Consider the following 26024-nt stretch of genomic DNA (forward strand, 5'->3'; position numbering starts at 1 on the left):
ATTTGAAAAGAATCTAATAGAAAAATTTAATCACAAAAGACTTTAAAAGAAAACTAAGAAATCAATATGCAAATGAGTAAAAAGCATAACTAATAGAAATGAATCATTTGAAAAATCATTATCTCCCCCACATAGTTAACTCGTTGAAATGAAGCATTAAGGGAAAAAGAATTTGAGGCTAAAGTTAATAATGTTACTTTCTTTTTAAACCAAACTATAATGTAATGCTTGTTCCTATATTCATTTGAAGTATTTTTCAATCAATAGTTAAGCTCAATAAGAATGTACTATAAAAAATGTGCAAGACAGGTAATCTTGAAATAGAAATAGATTATTTCATGTGATTAAAAGATGAAAAGTAGCAACAGCATTTACCATTTGCATCCTCTTGTTTTTTAGGTTGATGATTTATTTGCATTTCTGCAAAAATAAAAGTGAAGTGCAGTTAATAATAGATCTGTCTAATGACATTGCATGTGGGGAAAAAAGGAAATTTAAGTTTAACTCTTTAACAGCGGCAAATTCTTTGGTTGATTTTTCAACTTAGAGTAAGGCATAGAATGTTGCCAAGACACATATTTACATATGTTTTTATTTTCACAGTGAGACATACATATAAATCTAACATAAAAGGTATACTATCAAAGGAGACATTCTGGGGAAAACTGGGGAATCAGTTCCATGAAGTCCAGATGTAACAAAATCATCTTCTATTCTCTTCTACTGACAGATCCATGAATCCTCACCTTGATGATAAAGTTCAATTTCTGAATGAAGTACGCCCTGAGACATAAAAGGAAGCCATCTGAGGAAAAGGAGGGAAAAAGAGAGAGAGAGAGAGGAGGGAAGAGAGAGAAGAAGAAAAGAAAAAATTAACTTTTGACTCAATTTTTACAATAAGTTTGATTCGGCATTCATTTTGCACATGAAAAGGTAACTATAAAAATAGATGTTTACGTACTCAAACACAACCCAGCCTAGTGTATATTCATTGTTGTGCTAAGAATTATGTCATAACTGCAGCATGAAGAATAAAATATATAAGTTGCTAACCTGCTCACCACCTACCTCTCCAAGTATATGGGGCCTCGATCACTGGCACCTGTAAACACACTGAGGCTCCAGGAAAGCACTCATAGTACCACGCTGCAATGAAGGCAGAGAGGTTTATGATTTTGATAGTGATGCTTGGACCAGCCTAGCAATATGGCCTTCCCAGTGGTTGGAGGGAAACTTGGCCGAGAAAAATGAATTTGACCATTTTAACATTTCCTCTGTGAGAGTCTCTGTTTTGCTTTCACATAGCTTCTTCTGAAATCTCTTCTTCTGCAGAAAAGACTATTACCTTAAAAGTAGGTGAAAATTTTATCAATTTGAAAAATGTGCTTAGGGGAAGTTTTAATGGCCCATTCTGGCAGCTTCCTCCTAAACCAGCCAAACTTCTGTGTTAGAAGCTCACTTTTATAGAAAAAAAGTCAAAACTGGACTCAAAACTAATTTTACCACTTAATGGCTTTGTGGTCTGACCTTCTTGAAGCTTAGTTTCCTTGACTAAATCACCTGCCTCATGGAACTGTTGTGAAGCTGAAATAAAGTCATGCACAAGTATTGTTTGTGCTATTAAGTAGTCCACACATTTCATTATTTTACTACAAAAATCACAGTTATAGCAATTCCACACACTCAAGCATATGTGCATTCCTTCCATCCCTCCATCTATTCATTTAATACATACTTAGAAACAAAGAACTGAGTATCACATGCTCTTACTCATAGACGGACCTTGAACAATTATCATAATACTATAAGAAAATGATTGGCAGTAGCAGGAAACTGACGGGGGGGGGTAGGATTGGCGGTAGTGGGAATCTGCCGGGAGAAGGGGGGTTCATCTCATCCACAAGGGTACCTGCATAATGAGCATGTGTATACCTAACCCTGAATTGTACCCCACATCTTTAAAATAAAAAAAAAAATTAAAAGTTAAATAAATTTTAAAAATAAAATAAAAAGTGGAATAAAAAAAAATAGATAGTAGGTGTTTCCCATGTCCCAGGCACTTTGCTAAGTGCTGAGGCTCCAGGAAGAACAACAGGGATAAAGAACCTGACTGGAGGAGCTTCCAGCATCAAAGAAGACAGCAGATAATGTAAAGATGTAAACGTAACCAAGTGTGGTGAGTGAGGTAAGAAATATAGATGTTATAGGAGCAGAAAGGGAGACTGGCCAACTCAGTGGCACAAACAGGGAAGTGCAAAGGTAGGAAGAACAAAAAACTGTCAATAAAGAGGTGACACTCAAGGAAGGCTGGGCAATGAGGAGGCCAGAAAGGGCACCATAGAGAGAGAACAACTTTGGCATAGGCACAGAGGCATGATGAAATTCCATGTGCTGAAGCAAGGAGGCTGAACAAGACAGGCTGGGGGCAGGGATTGCATGGGGGTTACCTAAGGCTAGGTGTGGGATCTGAGGATGTCAAGAAAGAACTTAGAGGCTGAGCTGTAGGGATGACTCCACCACACTTGCCTTGAAATCAGCACCACCAGAACGATGTGGGGCATACAGGTGAACTGTGAGCTCATAGTCCTGCCAGCCATTAGGATTACTCCTCTTTCCAAAGCTCTTAGAGATCCCACTTCCTTCTGACCACTTCAACTCACAGTGTGCTTTCTTCCTCTTCTGGAAGCTTTATTTTACATATTCCGTTAGGTCCTAATTGTGCAAACTTGCTTTATCTGTATTAATTGTGTTTGGTTGATGTGTCTCATCTGTGCAGCTAGAGTGCTCTCTCCATGAAGAGTTTACTTTACATGCCAAAATAAAGACTGTCACCTTTACGTTTATGAATATAGGCTTTAAATTTGATGTGGAGTCAGACAGCCTTGTTTCAGAATCTAGCTCCAACACCTGTTAGTTGTACAACCTTGACGCATGCTCTTGACCTTTCTAAGCCTCAATTTCCTCTTTTGTAAATTATGAATAACAATAGTACCTACACAAGGGATACAGGATTAAACATACGTAAGCTTATTGTATTAAAACAGTTATTTATTTTCTTATTGCCAAACACAGTACCTTGTACAGAGTTGTGTTATAGCAAATATATTTGAGGTGATTGCTAGTTAACTGATAAGCATCCTCCTTTTTTCAGATGTGCCACGAAGTAATGGACCTTGGATAGTGAGCCACGTTTTTGCATTAGGAGAAAATAAATCCTCCAAAGCCAGTGAATAGAAGGGAAGATTGAGGAGTATGGCCTGAGAGGGTTAACATTAAAGGAGTGGGATAAAAAGCAAGCAGGAAATGGGTACTTGCCCAGAAACACCATATATTCTCTGCAGCCACCACCAAAATAATGCCTAAATGTCCCCAGCTCACCAGGGAGTTCCCTTTTACTGCCCTAGCTAGGAAACACAAAGACAGAGGGAAAAAATTCTCTAAGTCATTTAACATTAGAGTTGAGAACCATAGAATATGTTTGGGTGATCTTAAAACATGCGCAGTGTTTTTTGCTGGTAAAGAGGCATAAAACAGTAAGGAGTAATATAGATTACATTTAATCTAAGCTACAGTTTAGATATGGCAGCCAAACATTCACATTGAAAATGGCGGAAATATATTTGAAGCTTCTATGTCTCCACCCCACGTCCCAAAAAATGAGCAAAACTCATCCCTGCGCCTCATTCTGTCAGTTTCCCACCATCACTGCTTGTCACTTTCGCACCAAGGAATGGCTCAAACTGACAAAGAAGAGCACAGAAATCTGCAGCAGCACAAATACATGCTCAGAATAGCAAGAAATGATTAATAATGGCCTCTTTCAGAAAAAAATCAGTAAAGTTAAGTGATTGCTCACTGCCTCATGATAATTTTTATTATTCTCTTCCTTGTAAAAATAGTATTTTACATTTCTGTGCTTTATCAAAACTTCAACATCCTTTTTTAATCTATGCCATTCATCATTTCACCCTTTTTCCCAGAAAGGGAAAATAAAACCATTTATACATATGATGAATTATTTTGGAAATAAATAAATGCTTAAATTATTTTTAATGAGATATCTGAGAATGCTACAGAGGGAACCCAGGTAAGGATTAGGTGACTTAAGGCTTCTTTCAATTTGGGATTCCATTATGCTTTTTGTTCCTCCCTCCCTTGTCTGCTTCCCTCTCTCTCTCCCTGTGTCTCTCCTCTTCCTTCCCCTCCTGTCCCCGGCTCTTCCCTCACTCCTCTCTTCTTTCCCTCCTTTCCTCCCTCCTTCTCTTCCTTCCTTCCACCCGCCCCCATTTCTTTCTTATAAACTTTGGTCAAATCCTTAATTGGTACAAGAAACCGTGCTGAACAATAAAAACAAATGTATGAGACGCTTATCACCTGGTACATGAGACAAACATTCACAAACAACAATGGTAGATGACCTGATGTGGCAAGAATTGCATCAAGGTCTAGGTCAAGCCCTGGAGGATTTTAAGGTCACTTCTGGTTGGGCAAGCAGAGCAAGCTTCGTGACATGAATACCATTTTATTCTGGGCCTTGAAGGATGAGAATTTCCATAAGCAGAGGAAAGTATAAAATGAGCTAAGACATGCGAGGCAAGAGAGAGCCAATGTCCCTGGAGAAAGTCTAGAGAGGGAAGCAAAATGTACTTTATTGGAAGGCATCACAAGAGAAGCCCGGAAAGGCCAATAGCCAAAGCAGGGTGTAGGGGGTGAGCTGCTAGTTCATTTTAAACCTGTCACTACAAACTATCGCCTTTAGACAGAGCTGGCCTAGGTATAAAAGTGCCCTTGCCAACTATGCCTATGCAGAAAAAAAAAGAGTGCTGTTCAAACAGGCTGGCCCTAGTCCTTTTTCTGCACCTCTCCACAAATGATATACTCACCTCTGTATAGAAATCAGTTTATTTCATCACAAATTCACTAATTTAGCACCCACTTCCTGCACACCTACTATGCTCTAAACATTTGTCCTGTAGACACTGAAGGTCTCTATTACAGCCTCCTAAGGACATCGGCCTTCATATTTGACTTTTGGAATAACTGCCAGAGTTGACACAAGGCAACTTAACAAGGAAAATGCTTTGTGAACAATATTGCTGAAACAATGCAGGGTAATTGGCAGTCTTGCTGCTGTTTAAGAATTTCTTGCATGACCCTTCCAGTGTTCGGTGTTCAAGGTCACAGCGATGGAATGCCCCTTTCTGCCTGACAGTCAAGGTGCATCCCAATCGCGGTTGTGAGTGGTCACCTAACAACTTCAGTTTTTCAAGACAGAGCCCAAGACAAGTGAACCATGTTTTGCTAAAAAAAAAAAAATCTACACCAGTGAAATACTCGTCTTTTCTTTGTTTTAACTCCCATGTTAATTCTAAGGATCATTCTTTGGCTCTTTGTTATCATTGACACTTAAAAATGGATATTAAGTGACAATTTTGCTTATATGTGTCTTAGAGAGATTAAGACATATTTAAACCTTTTAGATTTCATGCTCTAATTCCAAACCCATCATTTACTGTGATTTCCTTTAGGGCTTATGATGTCTTGATTAATGTATACCCTTTGGCTCAAATTATTACATATTTAACCTGTTCTATTCCAGAAACATGGTAGGAGCTGAAAATAAAAATATAAGACATTATCTCTCAGGAGAAGTCTACTGAGAGATAGAGAAGTAGGATAGACACATAAACACACAAGTGTAATTTAATGTAGTAAGTGTTGAATTAATGTCATGCACTTTGTGAAAGGTATACAGGGAAGTAACACTCTCCCAACCTGTGGCTTCAGAAAATATTTCCTGACAAAGGTGACACATCTTTTGTCAACTCACCAGTAAACATATAGAGTCTACAGGACTCCAGATGCCAGAGTGAGGCCAAGAGTTGAATGCAGAGGATATAGCACCATTTGGGAGCACACTGACAGCCAGTAAGGAGAAGAGAAGAACGTGTCTGCCAGACCCTGGCCTGGCTATGCACCTGCTATGTAGCCAAGGACAGTTTCACCTGCCAGAATTACCACAAAGTACAATTCCAAAAGTGCACGAAGGCCGTTAGTACCCCCTTCTTGAGGTCTGCCTTCCTTGCCTACAGGACCCTACAATTATTTTAATAGACCAACAAGCCCTTCCCCCCCCCCCAACAATTAGTAAGAAGACACTGAGGCCTGTGAAATGGTGTGAGTGGAAGTGGATGCCTCCTCCCAAAAGTACCCAGGATTTGCTAATCATCTATTCTATCTATAGTAGAAGTATTTTTTAAGTCTCCTTTTTTCCACTTTCCATCCCAAAATAATGATCTCAATCTTTCTCAATAAAAAAGAAAAGAAGCCGGGCTTGGTGGCTCAGCCTGTAATCCCACGCCTTTAGGAGGCTGAGGTGAGTGGATTGCCTGAGCCCGTGGGTTCGAGACCTGCCTGGGCAGGCGAGACCTCATCTCTACAATAAATAAAAAAAATTAGCCGGGCATGATAGCGCACGCCTGTAGTTCCAGCTACTTGGGAGGCTGAGGCGAAAGGATCGCTGGAGCCCAGTTGGTCAAGGCTGCGGTGGCCGGGAACAGCCACCGCACTCCAGTCTGGGTGACAGTGAGACTCCAACTCAAAAAAAAAAAGAAAGAAAGTAAAGAAACTTGAATAGAAAGGAGGTGGGACTATTTTAAAGGTGCTAGTTGCAATATCAATTCTAAGAAGCACTTTGCAATAGGTTGTCCTTATTCCTCGGGTGAATATGCCTCAGGCTCATTCTACCTATCTGACCACAATTTGGTTTTGAGAGAACAAAGGTGGTCACGCTGCTCTGCCTTGACAAGTCAAGTTAGGTCAATTTAAAAATATCAGTAATTGCCGGGCTCGGTGGCTCAGACTGTAATCCCATGCCTTTGGGAGGCTGAGGTGAGTGGATTGCCTGAGCCCGTGGGTTCGAGACCCGCCTGGGCAGCGAGACCTCATCTCTACAATAAATCAAAATATCAGCCGGGCGTGGTAGCGCATGCCTGTAATTATGGCTATTTGGAAGGCTGAGGCAGAAGGATCACCGGAGCCCAGCAGGTCGAGGCTGGGTGACAGTGAGACTCCAAATAAAAAAATAAAAAAATAAATAAAAAATATATATATCAGTTATTTCCAGCACTTTGGGAGGCCGAGGCGAATGAATTGCCTGAGCCCACGGATTCAAGACCAACCCGGGCAACTTGGGGAGACCTTGTCTCTACAATAAAAAATAAAAAATTAGCTGGGCGTGGTAGGGCACCCAGCAGGTCAATGCTGGGATGGCCATGAGTGTACCACTGCACTCCAGCCTGGTGGACGGAGTGAAACCCCAACTCAATCAATCAATAAAATATCAGTTATTTGCATTTAACTTTGCAATTTCTGGTCTATAAATTCTCCTTGTATTTAGGATTGTCCTAGGTAACACCTTTATTTCAAATAGCTTGCTACCCCAAGCTCATGTCAATGTCATTCATTACCCAAAACAGTCAAGAGTGATGGAAGTCAACATTAGAAGCTCTTGGCACTCCCTGTCTCCAGGCTCTCCTAGACCAAGCGGGTTAACAAATGTACATCATCAATGACATTATTTCTATTAAAAGATAGATACTAACTTATTTTTAATGACTCACCTTCATGTCAAGGCTCACACATACACATACACCTATGCAATACTAAAAGTGTGGTAACACAGAAAAATCTAGCAATTCCCTAACTTGATGCGAACAAATCTTGCAGTATATAGTAAGTTATGGGGTCCACTCAAAGGTTATACTGAATTAAATAACATTCCCCCAAAACTTATCTACCTAGAAATTCTGAATGTGGCCTGATTTGGAAATAAAATATTTGAAGGAGTAATTAGTTAGGATGAGACCCTACTGAAGTAGATTGGACCTCGTCCAATGACTAGTGTCCTTATAAGAAGAAAAGAAGCACACAGACACACAAAGGGAAGACAGCCATGTGACAACAGATTAAGAGACTAGAGTGATGCAGCCACAAGCTAAGGAATGTCAAGGACTGTCAGCAACCACCAGACTTGGGAAGAAGCAAGGAAGGATTGTTTGCTGGCTCCTTCAGAGAAAGCATCGCTCTGCTGACTCTTGAATTTTGAAACCAATGACTTCCAAAATCCAGAACTGTGGGAGAACAAATTTCAGTTGCTTAATGCTACCAAGTTTGTGGTAATTTGTTACAGCAGCTACAGAAAGCTAATACAAATTGTAATAATAATATTTACGACAGTTCAACTGAATATCTGCCTTATTCAATACAAATTTTGCTTGCCACAAACCTCAAATAGCCAAAGCTTCAGTACAAATCATAGAAATCCTGTGGTGTACATCTTTATTAAATGCAAAAGGCAGAAATATAATCTCTTCAGGCATAGAAATAAAATAAAACACAAGGACGTGGGTGTTCAACTAAAGAGGGGAAAGAAAAGGATGAAGCCAGAGCTGGCAGGAAGCCTCTGTGATGTGCAGACACCTCCTCCTGCAGCTCTGCTTTGTGTCTCACCTGAGCATCACCCCAGCTCATGAAAGGAACCAGCACTTGGTGGTCTTTCTCTCTGCCCTAATCCGCTGTGCTGTAAATTATTATTTTCTGAGGAAGCTCTGAGAAGTATGCTCAAGATTTTCTTTCCTTTTCCCCTCTGATTTGTCCACCTGAGCATTTCTGCCACCTGCACCTCCAAACTGACTGCCCACAACAAACATGCAGCATCGCTCCCTGCTCAGCTTCCCCACAAGGACCGCGAGAGACTGTCCAACCGGCTCCTGCATGTGACCGCGACTCTCTTTTCCCTCAGAGCCTTCCAGACTCCATATGCCTTGAAGGACACAGTCCTTGACCCTTCACATGAAGAGAAAAGGCTCTGGGATCACAGAAGCAACTTTAAGTGACTTCAGAGCCGTTTTTTGTTTTCTTCTGTATTGGAAAGAAACCTGCCATGTTCATGTTCTGTTCCTAGAGCCACACTCTGCGGCTTCTTTAAGAAGCAACGCCTGCCTCATCTCTTTATATCTAAACAGTAGGAAGGAATGACTTTTACAACTTACTATCTTCATCAGGATATTGTATAAATGAGCACTGGCTACCATTTCTCTAGGATCTACAATGTGCAGGGTATAAAATATCAGCATTTGGTACCATTCGGGATGGGACATATTTGTCATATTATATCTAATTACTTAATATATTTTGTAATTAAATTTTTTTTCAGATGCAACTAATGAAAACTAATTAAGCTACCACTTATGTCTCTTCCTTCCAGAGGAGGCCACGATGGCATAGCCCAAACAAGAGTTAGGTGGTGTGGGAGGTGATGGGTGGAGGCAGCGGGTCACAGTGGTGGGGTCGTGGCATGGCATCGATGTGGAGGCATGAACATGACCATGAACACATCTAAGTTGTCTCCTAGGAGATTTCATATTTAAGATGAATCGACAGATTAATGTCACGAAGTCCATCAGAACATAAGAAGAAATCCCTGCATGAAACAGCTCCTAGCACTTCTGATGTCCAGAATAAAATAAAGCTGTCATCTGCTCCCTGAGATGCCAGTGTGCTGTGGATAGGAGCAGGCTGGGAAGTGATGCCCAAATTCCCTTCACTCATCAGATGGGGCTGCCTGTGCATGCTGAGTTCTGAGTAAACACTGAGAGAACAGAGACATTGTTTCTGGTTGGGCCAATGAAGTCATGCTACAGGACAAACCTAAATGGAAACTTGAAAGATAGACAGGATGGTAACCGTGAGAGTAGAGTAAGAAGAGGCCTAGTGAGTGAAGAATAGCACATTCTGAGGGACAGAAGCAAAATGGAGCAGAACTTGTCCAGGCAATGATAGGTGGTCTAATTGCAGTAAGATCCTGCAAGAGGATAGTTGTGAAAACAAGTTGGAGGGGGGAAACTGGATCAGATGGTAAGAAGCCTTCTATGGAAAGATCACCAAGTTTTTTTGTTTGTTTTGTTTTGCTGCTTTTTTAGTAGGCGATGGGGATTGTTGAAGATTTTTAAACTGGGGTGATGTAATTAAAATACAGCTTTTAGAATGAAATAATGTCTTTTTCAGTAACTTGGATAGAATTGGAGAACAACATCTATTTGAACTAACTCAGGAACACCACATGTTCTCACTTATAAGTGGGAGGTAAACTAAGGATATGCAAAGACACAGAGAATGATACAATGGACACTGGAGAGTCAGAAGGTGGGGGAGTGGCAGAGGTACCAAAAAATCATTGATCAAGCCCATGTTGCACAGGTAGGGGTGGTGGATACACATAAAGCCCAAAACAAAAAACTACTTGTACCCCCCCAAAGCTATTGAAATAAAAATTAAAAATAAATTTTAAAAAACACAGCTTTTAAAACAGTATTTTCCCCCACTTTTTTTCTGAAAATGTTTAGAGCAAAACTGCACAATAAAATACTAAAGAATTCTAAATGAAACAAAGAAAGACTGAGAGAAGAAGCGATAAGGTAAAGTCAAAATAATGCTAATGACTATCATAGGAAGACTAGTGTGGAAGTAGTGGGCAGGTAGACTGGAGAAGAAAAACTCGAACGAACGACAATTACACTAGTGCAATGAGCTAATTTTGATGAAACAAAGGCATCGATAAGAGCAGAGCAGTAGTAAGGAAAAAGAAGGGATGAATTACACAGACACTCTGAACAGGGGATTGAGTGAATGCAATGACTAAAAAAGCAAAAAAGGGGGAGAGCTCCCTATGGATCTCACTGCTCTTTTCATATGTAATGCGTAGTCATCTCCAACCATCTTTGCTGTCTGCGGTTTTTAGTGGCATGCCTTCAGTATTTTTAGTTGAATTGCCTCATTATCTTTCGCTCCACTTTTTGCTTAGTACTTCCAGTTGTAATTGTCTTGGCATCTCCAAATCTACACCCTTGAATTTCCCATTGTCCCTGTTTTGCCTGTACTTTACTGTCTCACTTCCTGTTGATTATCTGTTTAGAAAAAAAAAAAACTACAAAGTAGGCTCCAACATTGAAGATTCAAAACTTCGAAATGAAGTCCAAAGTTTCTTACTCTCATGTGCACAATAGGTTGGGGTCTGACATGGAAACCTAATTGTGTTCAGTCTCATTCAAGAATCTGGGGTTCATCTTCTGCCTGTGATCGACAAACCAAGCAACAAAATGTGTAAATACCCATCTAACCAAAGCTAAGAGTTTCTTGAGAGAGCTGTGATCAGCAAAAATCTAGAGAGCCAGGTTTCTTCCTGGGAAAATAAGAGCTACTTTCTTAAGCAAGGAGGTGTTTAACCTGAAAATAAGAGCTACTTTCTTAAGCAAGGAGGTGTTTCAAGAAGGGAGTAACTGTGAGACCTTGGGCTCAAACCTAACAGCTGTAGGGTCAGGTCAGGCATGGAGGGAGTTGATTATGGGGCTCAAGGGAAAGCCCAACTAATCTAGAATTTAATCTTTGTCTTTCTTGCATTCTGTTCTGAAAATTCTTCTCTGTAAAATTCTCCTCATTTAATTCCCTTATAAAAGTATTGTAACACTACAATTTTGGTAATATAAAAAACATTTAAACAATATTGTCACAGGTAATAGTATTGAGTTTGAACTTTCGATCATTTTGGAGCATGCATAACATTGTAATAATAAAATATTGTAAGATAGGACTTGCTTACAATGTTTAGCAAAAGATTATGCACTTAGGCAATCAGTGCATGATGTATGATGTGAAATCCTGAGTAGATAAAACAAATCCATGACCTAAACACACACACACACACACACACACACACACACACACACACACACACACACACACACACCATCATCCACTGTGCAATGCTCTTTTAAGTATTACAGAGACCAGCATTACCTTTCACAGGTGAAGATGGACTCAGAGGAGGTACCAGGTTCTCTGACTATGACCTTTTCACAGTACCAGTACTGTGATCTGTCACTGGCCTCACAGTGCAACAGCACCTTCTGCAGTTTTCCAAGCGACACTGCCTCCACTTGAAATGTATCAATCTAATGCATGAGACAGAGAAAAGCCCAACAGAAATTACTAGAGCCCGGCACTGACAAATGCAGGCAATAATAGTAGCCCAAAGACCGCCAGCAGCAGCACAATACACCAAAAGAGATAATGCTACTACCGTTAGCATCAAAAGGGGCAACAAAAGATGAAAAATAAGCACATTATTTTTTTATCCATTAAAAATATATTTCTGGCTTTCTCTCTCTCTCTCTTTTGTAGTTTTATTTTCTCAATTTGTAGTAGTGTCCAGTGCAACAAACAAACCAACCTTAACACAAAGGCTCCCAGTCTGTGGCTTTTCTCTTGTTAGACCCCTGGCCCTGGGGAGTAGTTATTAGGTGGTCAGATTGACAACTATGAGAACTAATGTTCAGCACATTTCTTTTCCATGAATGCTGATCTACTTCTGAGACTTGCTGGACCAACTTTCTCTCTCTCCTACCCTTCGTTCTTCAGTAATTCCCTCTCTTGATTTTTCCTCTGTAAATAAAAATAGAGCACTCTGAGTTTGTTGTGGAAAAGCATCCTGGAATCCTCATTCCTAAATAAAAGTAGTTTGTTATGTCAAAAAATACATTGACATTTCTGGAGAGATGTAGGACCCGAAGTCTATGCTATACTGATTGGAATAAAAAGAACTCCTTTGCATATTACTTCCTCATAGATTGCTGTTGAGAATAACCATCCTAAAATTATTTGAGGAAAGGGTCTGTGAATTTTAATGTCTCACAAATTCCCAGAAATGACAGTTAGCGGTTAGCTACTGTTACTCTACATTAAAATTGTGAATCCAGTATTGCTTGTATTGTATCACTATTAACACAGCCTCCTACATTGTGACCAGTTGAGTTTTAATTTGATATTTGAAGATATACTACCTGGGTCTCAACCTTGGGTTCCACATGGTGTTAGAAATCTCTTATTTAAGCCAGACCAAACCCATTGCTAGTCCAATAATGATGTTTCTGTAAACTAGATGATGATTGTTTGTGCTTCTCCTTGGTGTTCCTGGATAATCTCATTGTCACTTCCCACATCCCTAGTGTGCCTTTACAAGGGACATTTCGTGACACACATCACCTGTTATAGCAGATGTGACTGATGCTGATTTCCCTGTCTTCTGGGTCTATTTCTGGGTTCACCTACTGCTTTGGTAAAGAGTTTAGGTATGTTGACAGCTTTCTATCTCAGTCTCCTGTGTCTCCTGCTTCTCTGCCTGAGGGCTTCCCCTGTGGGATGCTTCTGAGGTATGTTCCACAGGTTTCTCTGAAGGTCCCTAGCAAAAAGGAGCCTCAGCAGTGACCAGCTCACTAGGGTCCCTGTATTGGCTATTTTCCTTCCTTGCCTCACTGTCCCCACTCTTTCACTTCTCAGGTGCTTACCTAGATTATGTCCCAGATAAATTACCAGTACGCCAGTCTTCATCTAATGGTCTGCTTTAGGATAAGCCCCAACTTGAGGTCCAGAAGAATTGCCTGAATCAACTTTCTGAATTTTTCTTGTATCTTAAAGGAGTTTTAGATTTGAAGACAGAATTAAGCTGGGTCTGTTATGTATGTCGCTGCCTTTGATGACACTACTGGACACCTTATAGGAAAAAATGACAACCAGCTCAATCAATAGTTTATGAAGTGAATAGTGGCTGGTATGAAAAATTCTGATAACAAAACTCTGAGTCTGTTACCACAGTTTCTTGAGTACAAAACTCTTGAAATTATTTGGCATTTCTATTACATTCCATGCACGGAAGAAATGAATGGGAAAAATGTAAAATCTAAAGTGAACCAGGGAAGAAAAACAACTATGTCTTTCATTCTAAACTTCAAAACATACCACTGAACCCATGACTTACTCTTCTTTATATGCTAATTGCAATTCCACCCCCTACCCAATTTTAATCTCGGTTCATAAAACATGCTCCCCCACTCTCTGGTAAATGCCAAACACAGTGATGAACTGAAGAAGATCATCATACAGATGATCTGAGAAATCTTAGCGTGGAATATCACATGATGCAACACTACTGCAAAATGACACATGCTGGCAACCAGCCAGCAGGCAGCTGGAGAGATGAAGCCTTCACCATGTATCACTGAGTGATAAGGTGAAAGAGTGTGGGACCAATGCAAAACCAGCAGGGTTCTTTAGGAGACAGCTTCACTGATCACATAGTGTAATAATAATAATAATAATAATATAGTATCTAAAATTTTATTTCTGCTCAAAATTAATAATATACTTGGGAATCTCAAAAATAGGCATAATTTTGTTTCTGTCTCACCCGAAGCAGAACTAGCTTTCCTAGTCATCCAGATGAAAGCCTTTGTGTAATATACAGTGACAAATAAAAGGAACAGGTGAGCTTTATGATCTCTGATGTTTCATAAATACTTCACAAACTGAAAAAAAAAGTCTGAGATACAGCACTTTCAAAGTGGCTTAAGGAGTCTTCTTTCTTAAAAAATACACTTGTAGGTTATACAATCCTTGGTCTTAATCCCAGAATTCTAAATAGTACTGTCTTTCCATATACAATAATATAACAAAAATTATGTAGGTGGATAAATATCTCACTGTAACTTCTCAGACATCTAATGTACAGAAAGGCTTAACCTAGTGTAAAGGACAAAAGGAAATAATGAGGGGCATAAGTGTGAAAATAATATAGTTGGCTCCATTCAAGAGGTTTAAAGAAAGGCCAATGTGTGGATTATACTATAATGGCCTTCCTATGACCTTTTAAAATAATGCTTTGCACTTGTCAACACATCCTCATATATATTTTCCCTATCTTTCCAACTCATTTTTTTCTTACACTATCAGTAATTTTTAATACCTTTTTTCTTTGTTTTATCATTTATTATTGGCTTAGTGTGTTCCATTTTTCTTTTAAGAACAACTTCTAAAACAAAGCACATTATGAAGTCAGGTCAGGAAAAGTTGTGCTAAAGATGCCTTAAAACTAAAATTTGAAGAAAGTCAAGCATCTTTTAAATTTTAAATCATATATGGCCATCCTCAGAGAGATTGCTAAGAAGCTGGGATCATGATTTACACAGACTCACCTGTCCTTTTTGAAATCTTACTGGCATGTTAGATCTGTACAGTCGTCTAAGGCCAGAGTCTCCCCTCTCCCCATAGAGACAGAGGGAAACCTCAGACTCTGTGTCTGCTTGCTTCAACTGCCCAGTGTAGACATCTACCTGGTATCTCACTACTGGCAAAGCAACAGGGGGGAGAAAACAAGAAGAAAGCGTTACCTTGGAATTCAAACAAGTAAAACCCAGCTCCACAGGTTTTCAGGCTATAGCAAAAAAATTATATGAGAATTCCTCCATTTGGGACTTTCTATCAATTGAGAGATCTTTGACCCTTCAAGTATTAATTTTAATTATAAATGGGCATCTTTACACCATGAACAAATGACCAGAAGTTTTATTGCTTTTTCAGAAAGAGAAATAAAAGATTTTTCTCAAAGACTGTTCTATATGTAATATAGGAAGATATTTTGTGCTTACTATTTTAGTGGCAAAGATGACAATGTTATTGTAAATGATGTTTAATGTTTAAAATAATATAAGGTTTGATGAGAGAATAAGTCAAAAGCGAGGTGAGGGCATGAAGGAGCCAGCTGGGCAAGACAAAGCCATGACATTTCTTATTTCTCACAGCTTTAGCCTCTGTGACTGCAGCTGGGACACAAGAACCATTTAGGGATTATATTTAATCCAAGATCTACCAGTGACTCGTGCTGTGACACTGAAAAAGTCACTTCTGCAGAGAGTTGGATAGAACAACTCTCTTAGAAGTGGTAGGAAAAATATTCTGTAACTAAATAGCTCAGAAACAAATGCAAGCAACTGAAAAACAGTTTGTACATAGAATAGATGATACCGGGGATTAAGAACACACATGGAAAAGTGGCTTGTCCTCCTTTTACGACAGGAAGCTCACAGACAATATCCCCGTCTTCTTGGATCCAAGAGAGCCACACGTTTGCTACAAAATCTAGAGTCATCTTGCTTTTCAAGTGTTGCATGGTCACCTGAGATTAGAAGAAAAAAATGGCTAAATTGTGTGATTTCCAATTTCTCATAGAACTTGGAATTCCAGAGGAACCCCAGGGACTGCTAAAATGTACTGCATACTCTGATGGTGGTTGTTAGTAGCAGTGGCATTAATAGTGTCTGTCACTTATTAGACAACAAATGCTCACCAAGTATTATGCTAAGTGACTTTTTTTGAGTTGGGATCTCACTCTGTCACTCAGGCTGAGGTGCAGCGGCACCATCACTACTCATCGCATCCTCGACCTAGGCTCAAGAGATCCTCCAGGCTCACCTCCCGAGTAACTAGGACCACAAGTGCAAGCCACCACACTCAACTAATTTTTTTGAAGAGGTCTTACTATACTGCCTAGGCTGGTCTCAAACTCCTGGGCTCAAGCAATCCTCCTACTACAGCCTCCCAAAATGTTAGGATTATGGGCATGAGCCACTGGGCCCAGCCAAGTGGTTTATTTTAATTATCCTTTAACCATCACCAATTAGACTGGTAACATTCTTACAGTTTTATAGACAAGAAAATGGAGGCTTGGAAATTTAAAACAGACCCTGTTTGATTCAAAGCTCTCAAGTTCACCTATATTTGTGAAAAAAAGCAATTGATAGGAAGAACTCCAAAAGAGATTTTGTGTTCATATTATTCACCAAAGCAAGCAATACTATAGACCTTTTTAGAAATTTCTAGTGTATTTTAAGTGTATTTATAATAGCTGTAGGCTCTGAGAAAGCCCTGAATTGACCAGCCCAAATACCTGCACTTTCCAGCATGCTGCCAGTCGCCTTTACCTCCTGGCCAGTGAATCCTTGGTAGACCTCTCAATAGTGCCTGCTTCTTTGGTGGGTATTTCACATAAAGGTCCCCTTCCCATCATCTTCCCCATTACATCTCAGTAGACTAGCAAAGGACTTCCAGAAGTAACTTCATAATTGTTTGCCTTCCCTCCTATCACAATAGATGAAATGTCCTCATCCTTTTAAGATACTAGTTAGTCTTCTAAATAAGTCCCTGTTCCTCCTCGATTTCCTCTGTGTATTGGCCTTAGGTGAAGGTGCACCCTTTCTCAGGTGGCTTATTCTTAATGCTTGCCACCACAATACAGTGTGCCATTCTTGCCTTCCTTCAATCCTGCCTTTAGGCTGTTTCAAAAGAAATTATTCTAAAACAGAAATCAGATTATTTTACACACAGCTCACAACTTTTTCAACAGTCCTATCAGTACCGTAAAATTCAGAATCTTCAACACAATGAGCAGTTTGTGGTCAGGTTGTAATCTTGCTGGATGTTTCCCCTCATTCTGTACTTCAGTGGTATTAATCTGCTCATGATTCCTCAGTCTGGCCACATCCCTTCTCATGTCAGTTTTCACACACACTTGTATCTCTGTTTGGAACAGCTTTCATCTGTCATATTACCATGCTGAATATGCCCATCATTCAGTATTTAGCAGACATAGCTTCTTCTAAGAAGTTTATTGTGAGCTCTTAATCTGATTCAGCAGCCCTACTTTGTGACCAATGGCAGCCTACACAGCCATGTTAACACCTAATATTTGAGTAACTTGAGGTAACAAACCATGTCTGCTCATCTTGGTACTTCTATAAGCTTTCATGAAGCAGTCTTTGGTGGTCGTTTGTTGAATGAATGATTAAATGAATAATTGTGTGAAACAGGCATTTGTAAACACAAGTGATAGACTAAATCAGCACACCTCATTAATGACAAATTGCTTCTTTACCTGCTCCAGGCAAGAGGCTATGAAAAGAACAGTAGACTTGAAGTTAGAAAAACCGTGATCAAGATCTACATCAGCCATTTTCCAACCATGAGAAATTAATATGACCTCTTTGAATGTCATTTTTTTCATCTTTAAAATAGAAAAAACAACTATATAATGTGGTTATTGCAAATATTAAATGAGATTATGTGTAAGTAATGTGGGAGGATCCAGCAAAAACATGGAACAAACCATGTTGCCCATCGAAGCTGAACTGGATAAAAAAATGTGGTACACATACTCAATGGAATATTATACAGCTATAAAGAAGGACAAACATAAGGACTTTGCAGCAACTTGGATGGATTTAGAGTCAATCATACTCAGCAATCTATCACAGAAACAAAGAACAGAGTACCATATGTTCTCACTCATAAGCAGACCTTCAACAATTATATTACTATAAAAAAGAGATTGCCAGTAGTGGGAAACTGTCAGGGGAGGAGGGATTGGGATTGGCAGTTGAGGGAAACTGCCAAGGGAGGGAGGAACACACCTCAACAACAAGGGTACCTGCATAATCCACGTTTATATACCTAATCCTGAATTGTACTCCACATATTTATAATAAAAAAAAGAAATGTGGGAAGATCCAAGATGGCATCCATGGAGCAGCACATTGGTGTCACTGGGTAAAGGCAGAGAATAGGGACCATGCTGTCAATAGATGAAGACACCCCAACCATTTTTGGATAGGTGAAGCACCCTGCACCCAGCAAAAGTCTCTCATAGAAACCAGAAAACAACGGTAGACACAGGAATCCAGGCACCTCATCATCTACCATGCACTAGGCTCTCATAGGAGCTCAAGCTCTGCCCAGCGAACAAGAATGAGTGAGTATACCTAAACCTAACATGCTTTGGATCCATTCATCCCTTCCCGGTCATGTACGAGTCATTGGTACCATATAGGAGGAGTCCTGGTGAGGGCACAGCAGCAGGCAACTAGATCCCTAGCAGAATAGGGGGAAAACCCACACTGGGTCAGCAGCTATGAATGCAGTAGCTTCAGTCAGCAGAGACGAGTGCCCAGCTCCTAGGCAGGGAAAGCCTACCTGCAGAGTGAACCTCACTAGCACCTGGTCCATCTTCCTAGCTATTTCAGGAAGAATCACCTCCAAGCCCTGGTGCCTACAGGGCAGATCCCCTTCACCCTACCACATTGCAAAGAAGTCATTCTTTTTCAAGAGCAGATTGTGGACTTGAACAGGGAGGGAGCAAAAGAAAGACATCTAAAGGCTTTCTCAGTGGGAAGGTTTCTGGGCTACAAACTGCAGACAGAAGATGGGGGAAATCTATCCTCCCACTTACTCTCCATAGACTGCTAGCAGCAGCGATTGCTACAGTTGAGAAACTTGCCACAGGGTGCAAAAAGAAGTGAGTGCTCTCTCTCTCTCTCTCTCTCTCTCTCTCTCTCTCTCTCTCTCTCTCACTAAGACCTATATTGAACCACAGAAGGGGCCTCAGAGCAGAAGGTCAGTGACTAGCTTCAGAGCAACTAAGTCAGAAAGAATTACAAAGAGAGAAAAGAGGCTTGTCACAAATGAAGAAATAGCAGCAAAAAATACAGACAACTCCCAGAGTACAAAAAAAAGTGCCCGAAAAAGAAGCTGTCAGAGCACAAACAGTGCAAAAACCCCAGAAAGACCTTCCCCAGATGACAGTCACAGAAATAATAGATTGCATGGCTAAAATGAACAGAGAAAACTAAGAAAAACTAGAAGCAAAATTCACAGAGATAGTACAGAAAATAAGAACAGAGTTGGCCAATTTCAGAAAAGCTTATTCTGAAATAATGGAAATTATGAACTTCACCCTGGAAATTAAAAACACAGTAACAAGCATAGGAAGTAGGATCATAGGAAGAGGAAACAATCTCAGAGCTTGAAGACCGAAATATGGAATTAACCCAGTCTGTCAAAGACAGAAGGAAAAAAAAGGCTAGAAAAGAAGGAGCAAAGACTCCAAAAGGTATGGGACTATGTCAAGAAGCCAAATCTATGCCTGATTGACATCCCTGAATCAGAAAAGGAAACAGAGAACACCATGGATAAAACATTCCATGTGGTCATCCAAGAAAACTTTCCACATCTCGCCAGAAAGGTTACCATTCAAGCACAAAAGATTTAAAGAACCCCTGCAAGATATCACATGAGAAACCCAAGACACATAGTAATCCACCTCCACAAAGTAAGCATAAAAGAAAAAAATCCTAAAGGCAGCAAGAGCAAAATGTCAGACTACCTACTGCAGAAGACTCATCAGAACCACTCCAGACTTGTCTTCAGAAACACTACCAATCAGAAGGTACTGGAATCCAATCCTTAATGTTTTTAAAGGTAAGCAATTCCAGCCAAGAATTTCCTATCCCAATAAGCTCAACTTCATCAGAGATGGAGAATTAAAATCCTTCCCAGACACCAAATCCCTAAAAGAATATTCTACCTTCAGATCATGCCTTTAGCATATGCTTCAAGAGGTGCTAAACACAGAAAACGAAAAGAATTGTAATAAACATCACAAAGGTACAGGCAAACACAGAGTTAATAGAGCATACAGAACTCTCACAAAAATGAAAATACACACATATATAAATACAAAGTAAAATAAAAGAAAGCAAAGCAACCCCCTAAGATCCTTATGACAGGAGTAGACGCTCACATTTCAATAATCGATTTGAATTTGAATGTACTACATATGCCACTGAAGAGACATAGTCACAAACTGGATAAAGAAGCATGGTCCAACAGTTTACTACCTCCAGAAAATTGATCTCACTATAAAAGACACCCACAGGCTCAAATTTAGGCTAGAAAATGATATTTCAGGCAAATGGAAAACAGAAGTAAGCAGGAGTGGCTATTCAGATATCAGCTAAAACAAACTTCAAACTATCAAAAGATCAAAGGGCAAAGAAATACGATACGTAATGATAAAAGGCTCAATCCAACAGCAAGAAATATCCATCTTAAACATATATGCACCTAATGAAGTAGAACCTTGTTTTATAAAACAACTACTAAGTAAACTAAGAGAGGACATTGACTCTCACATAATCATAGTTGGAAAGCTAAATATCCCACTAACAGCTCTAGATAGATCATTGAGGCAAAAACCAACAAGGAGATCCAGAACCTTAACTTAATTAAATAAACCCTACAGAACACACTACTCCACATCTACAGAGTATACATCCTACTTATCAGGACATGGAACATACTACAAGGACAATCACATTCTCAGATGTCAATCACACATGAACAAATTTCAAAAGATTGAAATAACACCATGTATCTTCTCCAATCACAGTGGAACTAGATCCTCCAAACCACATGGACATTAAACAACATACTGCTGAAAGGCTTCTGGGTCAACACAGAAATCAAGACAGAAATAAAAAGATTCCCAGAGACAAACAAAAACAAAGACACATCTTAGAATCTCTGGCATGCCATGAAAGCAGCGTTACTAGAAAAATTCATAGCAATGCACAAACACACTCACCGAGAAAGCAGAAAGATTACAAATAAGCAGCCTAATGTCACACATAAGGGAGCTACAAAGGCATGACCATCTAAATCCTAACTTCATCAGAAGAATCCAGATACCCAAGATAAAATTACAATTGCAAGATATAGAAGACAAAAATATAATAAAAGAATCTATAAGACAAAAAGCTGGTTCTTTGAAAGAATACATTAGATTGACAGATACCTAGACTTAAAAAAAAAAAAGAGGGAGAAAGTCCAAATAAATACAATTAGAAACACAAAAGGTGAAATCACAACTAACCCTGAAGAAATTGAAAGGATTATCAGAAATTACCAGGAACACCTATATGTAAATAAACTAGAAACCCTAAAAGAAATGAAGGACTTTCTGATATCACACAAACTCCCATGGTTGAAATAAGAAGAAATTCAAACTCTACACAGACCAATAACAATCCACAAAATAGAGAAATCTCCTGCCTAAAAATGTCCTGGACCTGATGACTTCCCAGTTGAATTCTACAAGACATACAAGGAGGAGCTCATACCAACCCTACTGAAAGTATAAAGGCAATCAAGAATGTTAGAATTCTCCCCAACTCATTTTACGAAGCTAACATTATGCTAATATCCAAACTTGGCAAAGACTCAACAAGGAAAGAGAATTACAGTGCAATCCTCTTGATGAACATAGATGTAAAAATTCTCAACAAGATCCTAACAAATCAGGTCCCATAATACATCTCAAGGATCATCTACCAAAACCAGGCTGGCTTCATTCCTGGGATGCAGAGCTGGTTCAGCATTTGCAAATTCATAAATGTAATTCAACACATTCACAGATATAACACCAAGAACCACATGATTATATCATTAGATGCAGAATAAGCATTCAACAACATCCAGCATTCCTTCTTGATAAACCCTTAAGCACCTAGGCACAGTAAGACCATCTATGAAAAAAACACACAGACAGCATTTTGCTCAATGAGGAGAAGCTAGAAGCATTCCCTCCTAAGAATAAGAACAAGACAAGAAAGAACAGGAACAATGAGAGTGAGCATTGTCTTATTTCAAGGCAACAGTAACCAAAACAGCCTAGTATCGGTACAAGAATAGTACATAGACCAATGAAACAGAACAGAGATTCTGGAAGCAAAAATATGGTCTTTCAATCAACTTATCTTTGACAAAGCCACCAATAACAATCAGTGAATAGAGGCCAGGGAAGATGCTAAACATTCTACAATGTACAGGACGGTCCACTACAACAACTCTCTGGCTCCAAATGTCAGTATGTCAAGTCTGAAAAATTCTGGGATATAAAAATAAAGAAGTGCTTAATAGACAGCTCCACAATTAGAATGATATAGGTAGATGAAACAAGATATATACACATATGCAGGTCTTATCTCTAGTTGTATTTACTTTTGTTTTTATTTTAATGAAAAAAATTTCAACTGTTAAATTAATAAAGGAGGGCAAAATTCCTGGAAGGCCACAACATATAGGCCCAGTCATACAGCAGCTAATGGCAGGACTCAGTAAAAGGCATGTGGCAAGTGGAATAAACCTGAACATGAATCCAAAGGCCTTGGTCTATGTCCTGGCACTGCTCTTTACCAGGTATATGGACTTGGGGAAAAGTTCCTCAAGATGGCCTGCGATCTTCAGACCCTGACTTACAAAATCGGCATTGTAACCTGTCTCACCAGGTGGAAGAACACTTTATATAATACGATCAACACATCTTATGGAAAACAGTTTGTAAACTATAAATGAGTAGACACAGAACATTATTGCCCTGAGCTGAGCTTTCTCAAGAGTGGGTAGTGATACCCACAACTATTGTAAGAGAGCTTCATTTTAGATTTTCCCAGTAGGCAGTTAGAGAGTGCCTAGGAGTCAGACCATTTTGTTGCAGATCAGCATGCCCACTTTGTGACATGGGAAGATATTGCCTATCTTCTTAAAACCTCAATTTTCTCATTTGGGATCATAATAGTATCTACTTTGTTGTGGTATAAACATTGAAAGTGATCATGTATACCTTGAGTGCTCAATAAATGTTTATTATTAGTAGTAATAATAGTAGCAAAATTAATCACAGAGATTAGAGATCAGAATTTTTTTTTTTTTTGAGAAAGTAGGATTTATTAAGAAGACAGAAAAGCTCCCACAGTGGGAGGGGACCCGAAGAGGTTGCCCAAGATCAGAATTCTTAATGATTATTTGGGATTGTTTGTGGTTCCTCGCTCTCTGGCATTTTCCAAGAAACTACATCAGAAAAACTTCAGCCAAATGCTCAGCTCTTTAATAACAGAAAGTGAAGTTTTATTCCAAATCCCCAACTCCTACGCTACTTGAGTGAGCTGACGAGAACTTTCTGGGAGACAGATAATGGCCTCCTTGGCCTCTTTCCTCTAAGCCAATCTGAAGTAGCTTCTCCTGACTGCTGTCTTCTTCACCCCTTTCTGCTTCCTCTAGCTTATCAGTCCATGGACTCAAAAATTAAAGGCAAAACTTCAAATCTCAAGCCTCAAAAAAAAAAAAAAAGGAAACTTCAAAGCCTTTGGAACATCAAAGCTGTCCATTTAGACCTCTCTCCCATCCATTCCCATCTGCCAAGAAAGCACTCCAGCACTTCTACTCTGGTTCCTAGATTCCTGTACAATCCCTGCATGCTTTTCCTAAAACAGCTCCCATTCTGGTCCTTTGTTGCTCAGGCAGGAACATAAAAGAAAAAGAGTGTCCACTCCTCTCTAAAGGGTAGGGACTGTCACTATTCCAACTCCTCTCCAAGGCCGTATCCCTTCTTTCATGTCCTGCCCTTAATCCTTTCCCTAACTGTGACTAGTGCCTATCTTTAATGTCAACCAAGCCACCCATTGGAGCAAGGATCATGACCAAGTGGGTTTGAGAGAGGGTGTCACTGTGGTAGGAACACTTGTGGTTGTGAGGGTAGAGTGAGCCACCACCCTTCGTCCTGGCCTGGCTCCATATCCTTCCTAATGGTTAGGATTAAGATTAAATGTAATCAATAACCAGTAACCATTGCCATCATCTATATGTGTATTCTACTTTGTTTATAGAACACTCTTCACATATTTTATTCTATCATAAATTTAAACGTATCTTTTCTTGGAGGAGAAATAATATGCAACCAAAGTGAATGCTTTCTGGAAGCTATACATGTGGTCAAGTGTCTGCTGGACACTGGGTATAAGGTAAATACTGGATATAAAATAAGAAATGTATCAGGATGAGAAAGCTTGAGAAAAATGCTTTTAGAAATCCTACTCTGAAATATCATAAACCTTTGTTCTATAAAACAAAAAAAATTGTAATGCTACTATTTTCATTATGAATTCAATTTAGACAAAGCTTTCTTTAAAATAAATACTAAGCCATTTGTTGGTCACAAAGAGTTTATAATACTCTACAAGGTATGGTGTTGGGAGGGAGGAGTGAGAACTTACACCAATCATTAGTATTTTATTTTTGGAGTCAGAAATATGAAAACAGAATAAAATCTAACTATGTTCTCAGGGAACATCCTAAGTGTTATTGAAAATCTGATACAAACTCAAAGCTTGACTCTAAGATTCCTTATTTCTTACCCTGTGCCTCGTGATAACACCTTGTTTGTCACAAAGACTATACAAAGAGGATCAACTATATAGTATTTACAATTGACTGGGGGACTATCAAATACATGAATTTATCTTTGGTTCAAATAAGCTGGCACAGCTTTCAGAATGTTTCTATAAACTGCTGGAGTTTTTTGCGATTAAACATTTGACTGGAGATTTTGTGAGAAGAAGCTGGTGCTTCCCGCTGTTCACTGAACTAGAAAATCCTCAAAAACAAACTATTTTTCTTACTGCATTTAAGAACTTGCTGTTTCCCTTCTGTAGTTCTTTCTAGAACCCTGAAGTGAAGAATTAACTGAAAAAGAAAAGGAACTGGAATTTATGAGATACTTTAAAACTTCAAAAAAAAGTAAATATATAAGGCCATTTCTTACCTAGCTTATCTAATCTCAAGACTGCCTGGAGCTTATATCAAGTAGGTTACCATATTAAATCCAATAGTAGTAGGTTTTAAAAGTAACAAATTCATCAAAACTTATGATCTACTTCAATTTGAAGGTTCAGATGAATCAAAAAGTTTCGAGAGAGGTCCCATTTTATTTGGCTTCATTTATCCAGTTAGCATGTAACACATGCTTCAGACACAGGCCTGACACTGGAGAAAGCATTAGGCCAGGAGTCAGGAGAAGGAACTCTGGCTTTATGTCATCATTAACTCTATGTGAATGGGCCAAGCCTCAAGACCCTCTAGGATATTTCTTTACCCACCCATCACAGACACCAAGGCTCAGTTTTACCCATTCCCTCAGCATCAAGTAAGATGGTGTGGTTTCCTTCCAATTAACACTTCAACTTGCAAAGTATTTCACTTACAAACTACAAATTATTTCACATATATTTTAAATATCTGCCAAGTAAGCAAAGTATGTTTTTTTAATCTGTTACTAAAATGCCAGGGGTTCCATTGGTGTCCTGTTGCTCGCCACACAGAAAGTCAATCACTGAGACAATGACTATTGACAGGGAAGAAGGCTTTTATGTGGGTGAAGGAGAATGGGAGACTCCATCTCAAATCTGTCT

General features: G+C 39.3%; 1 protein-coding gene across 1 annotated transcript in view; it reads right to left on the minus strand.

Annotated features, from left to right (window-relative positions):
- Nucleotides 1-720: 720 nt before the first annotated feature.
- The window catches only part of LOC103254031 (lipoxygenase homology domain-containing protein 1-like), a 241470-nt gene continuing 216166 nt past the window's right edge, over nucleotides 721-26024 (minus strand). Inside the window, exons 19-22 of the mRNA XM_021709625.1 lie at nucleotides 15934-16066; nucleotides 15087-15238; nucleotides 11857-12011; nucleotides 721-805 (exon numbers count right to left, since the gene is read on the minus strand). Of these exons, the coding sequence (XP_021565300.1) occupies nucleotides 721-805; nucleotides 11857-12011; nucleotides 15087-15238; nucleotides 15934-16066 (525 nt within the window). The remainder of the gene's footprint in view (nucleotides 806-11856; nucleotides 12012-15086; nucleotides 15239-15933; nucleotides 16067-26024) is intronic.

Source organism: Carlito syrichta, unplaced genomic scaffold, assembly GCF_000164805.1.
Source record: "Carlito syrichta isolate Samal-C Ts95f unplaced genomic scaffold, Tarsius_syrichta-2.0.1 Scaffold263506, whole genome shotgun sequence".
In the NCBI taxonomy this organism is placed as follows: domain Eukaryota; kingdom Metazoa; phylum Chordata; class Mammalia; order Primates; family Tarsiidae; genus Carlito; species Carlito syrichta.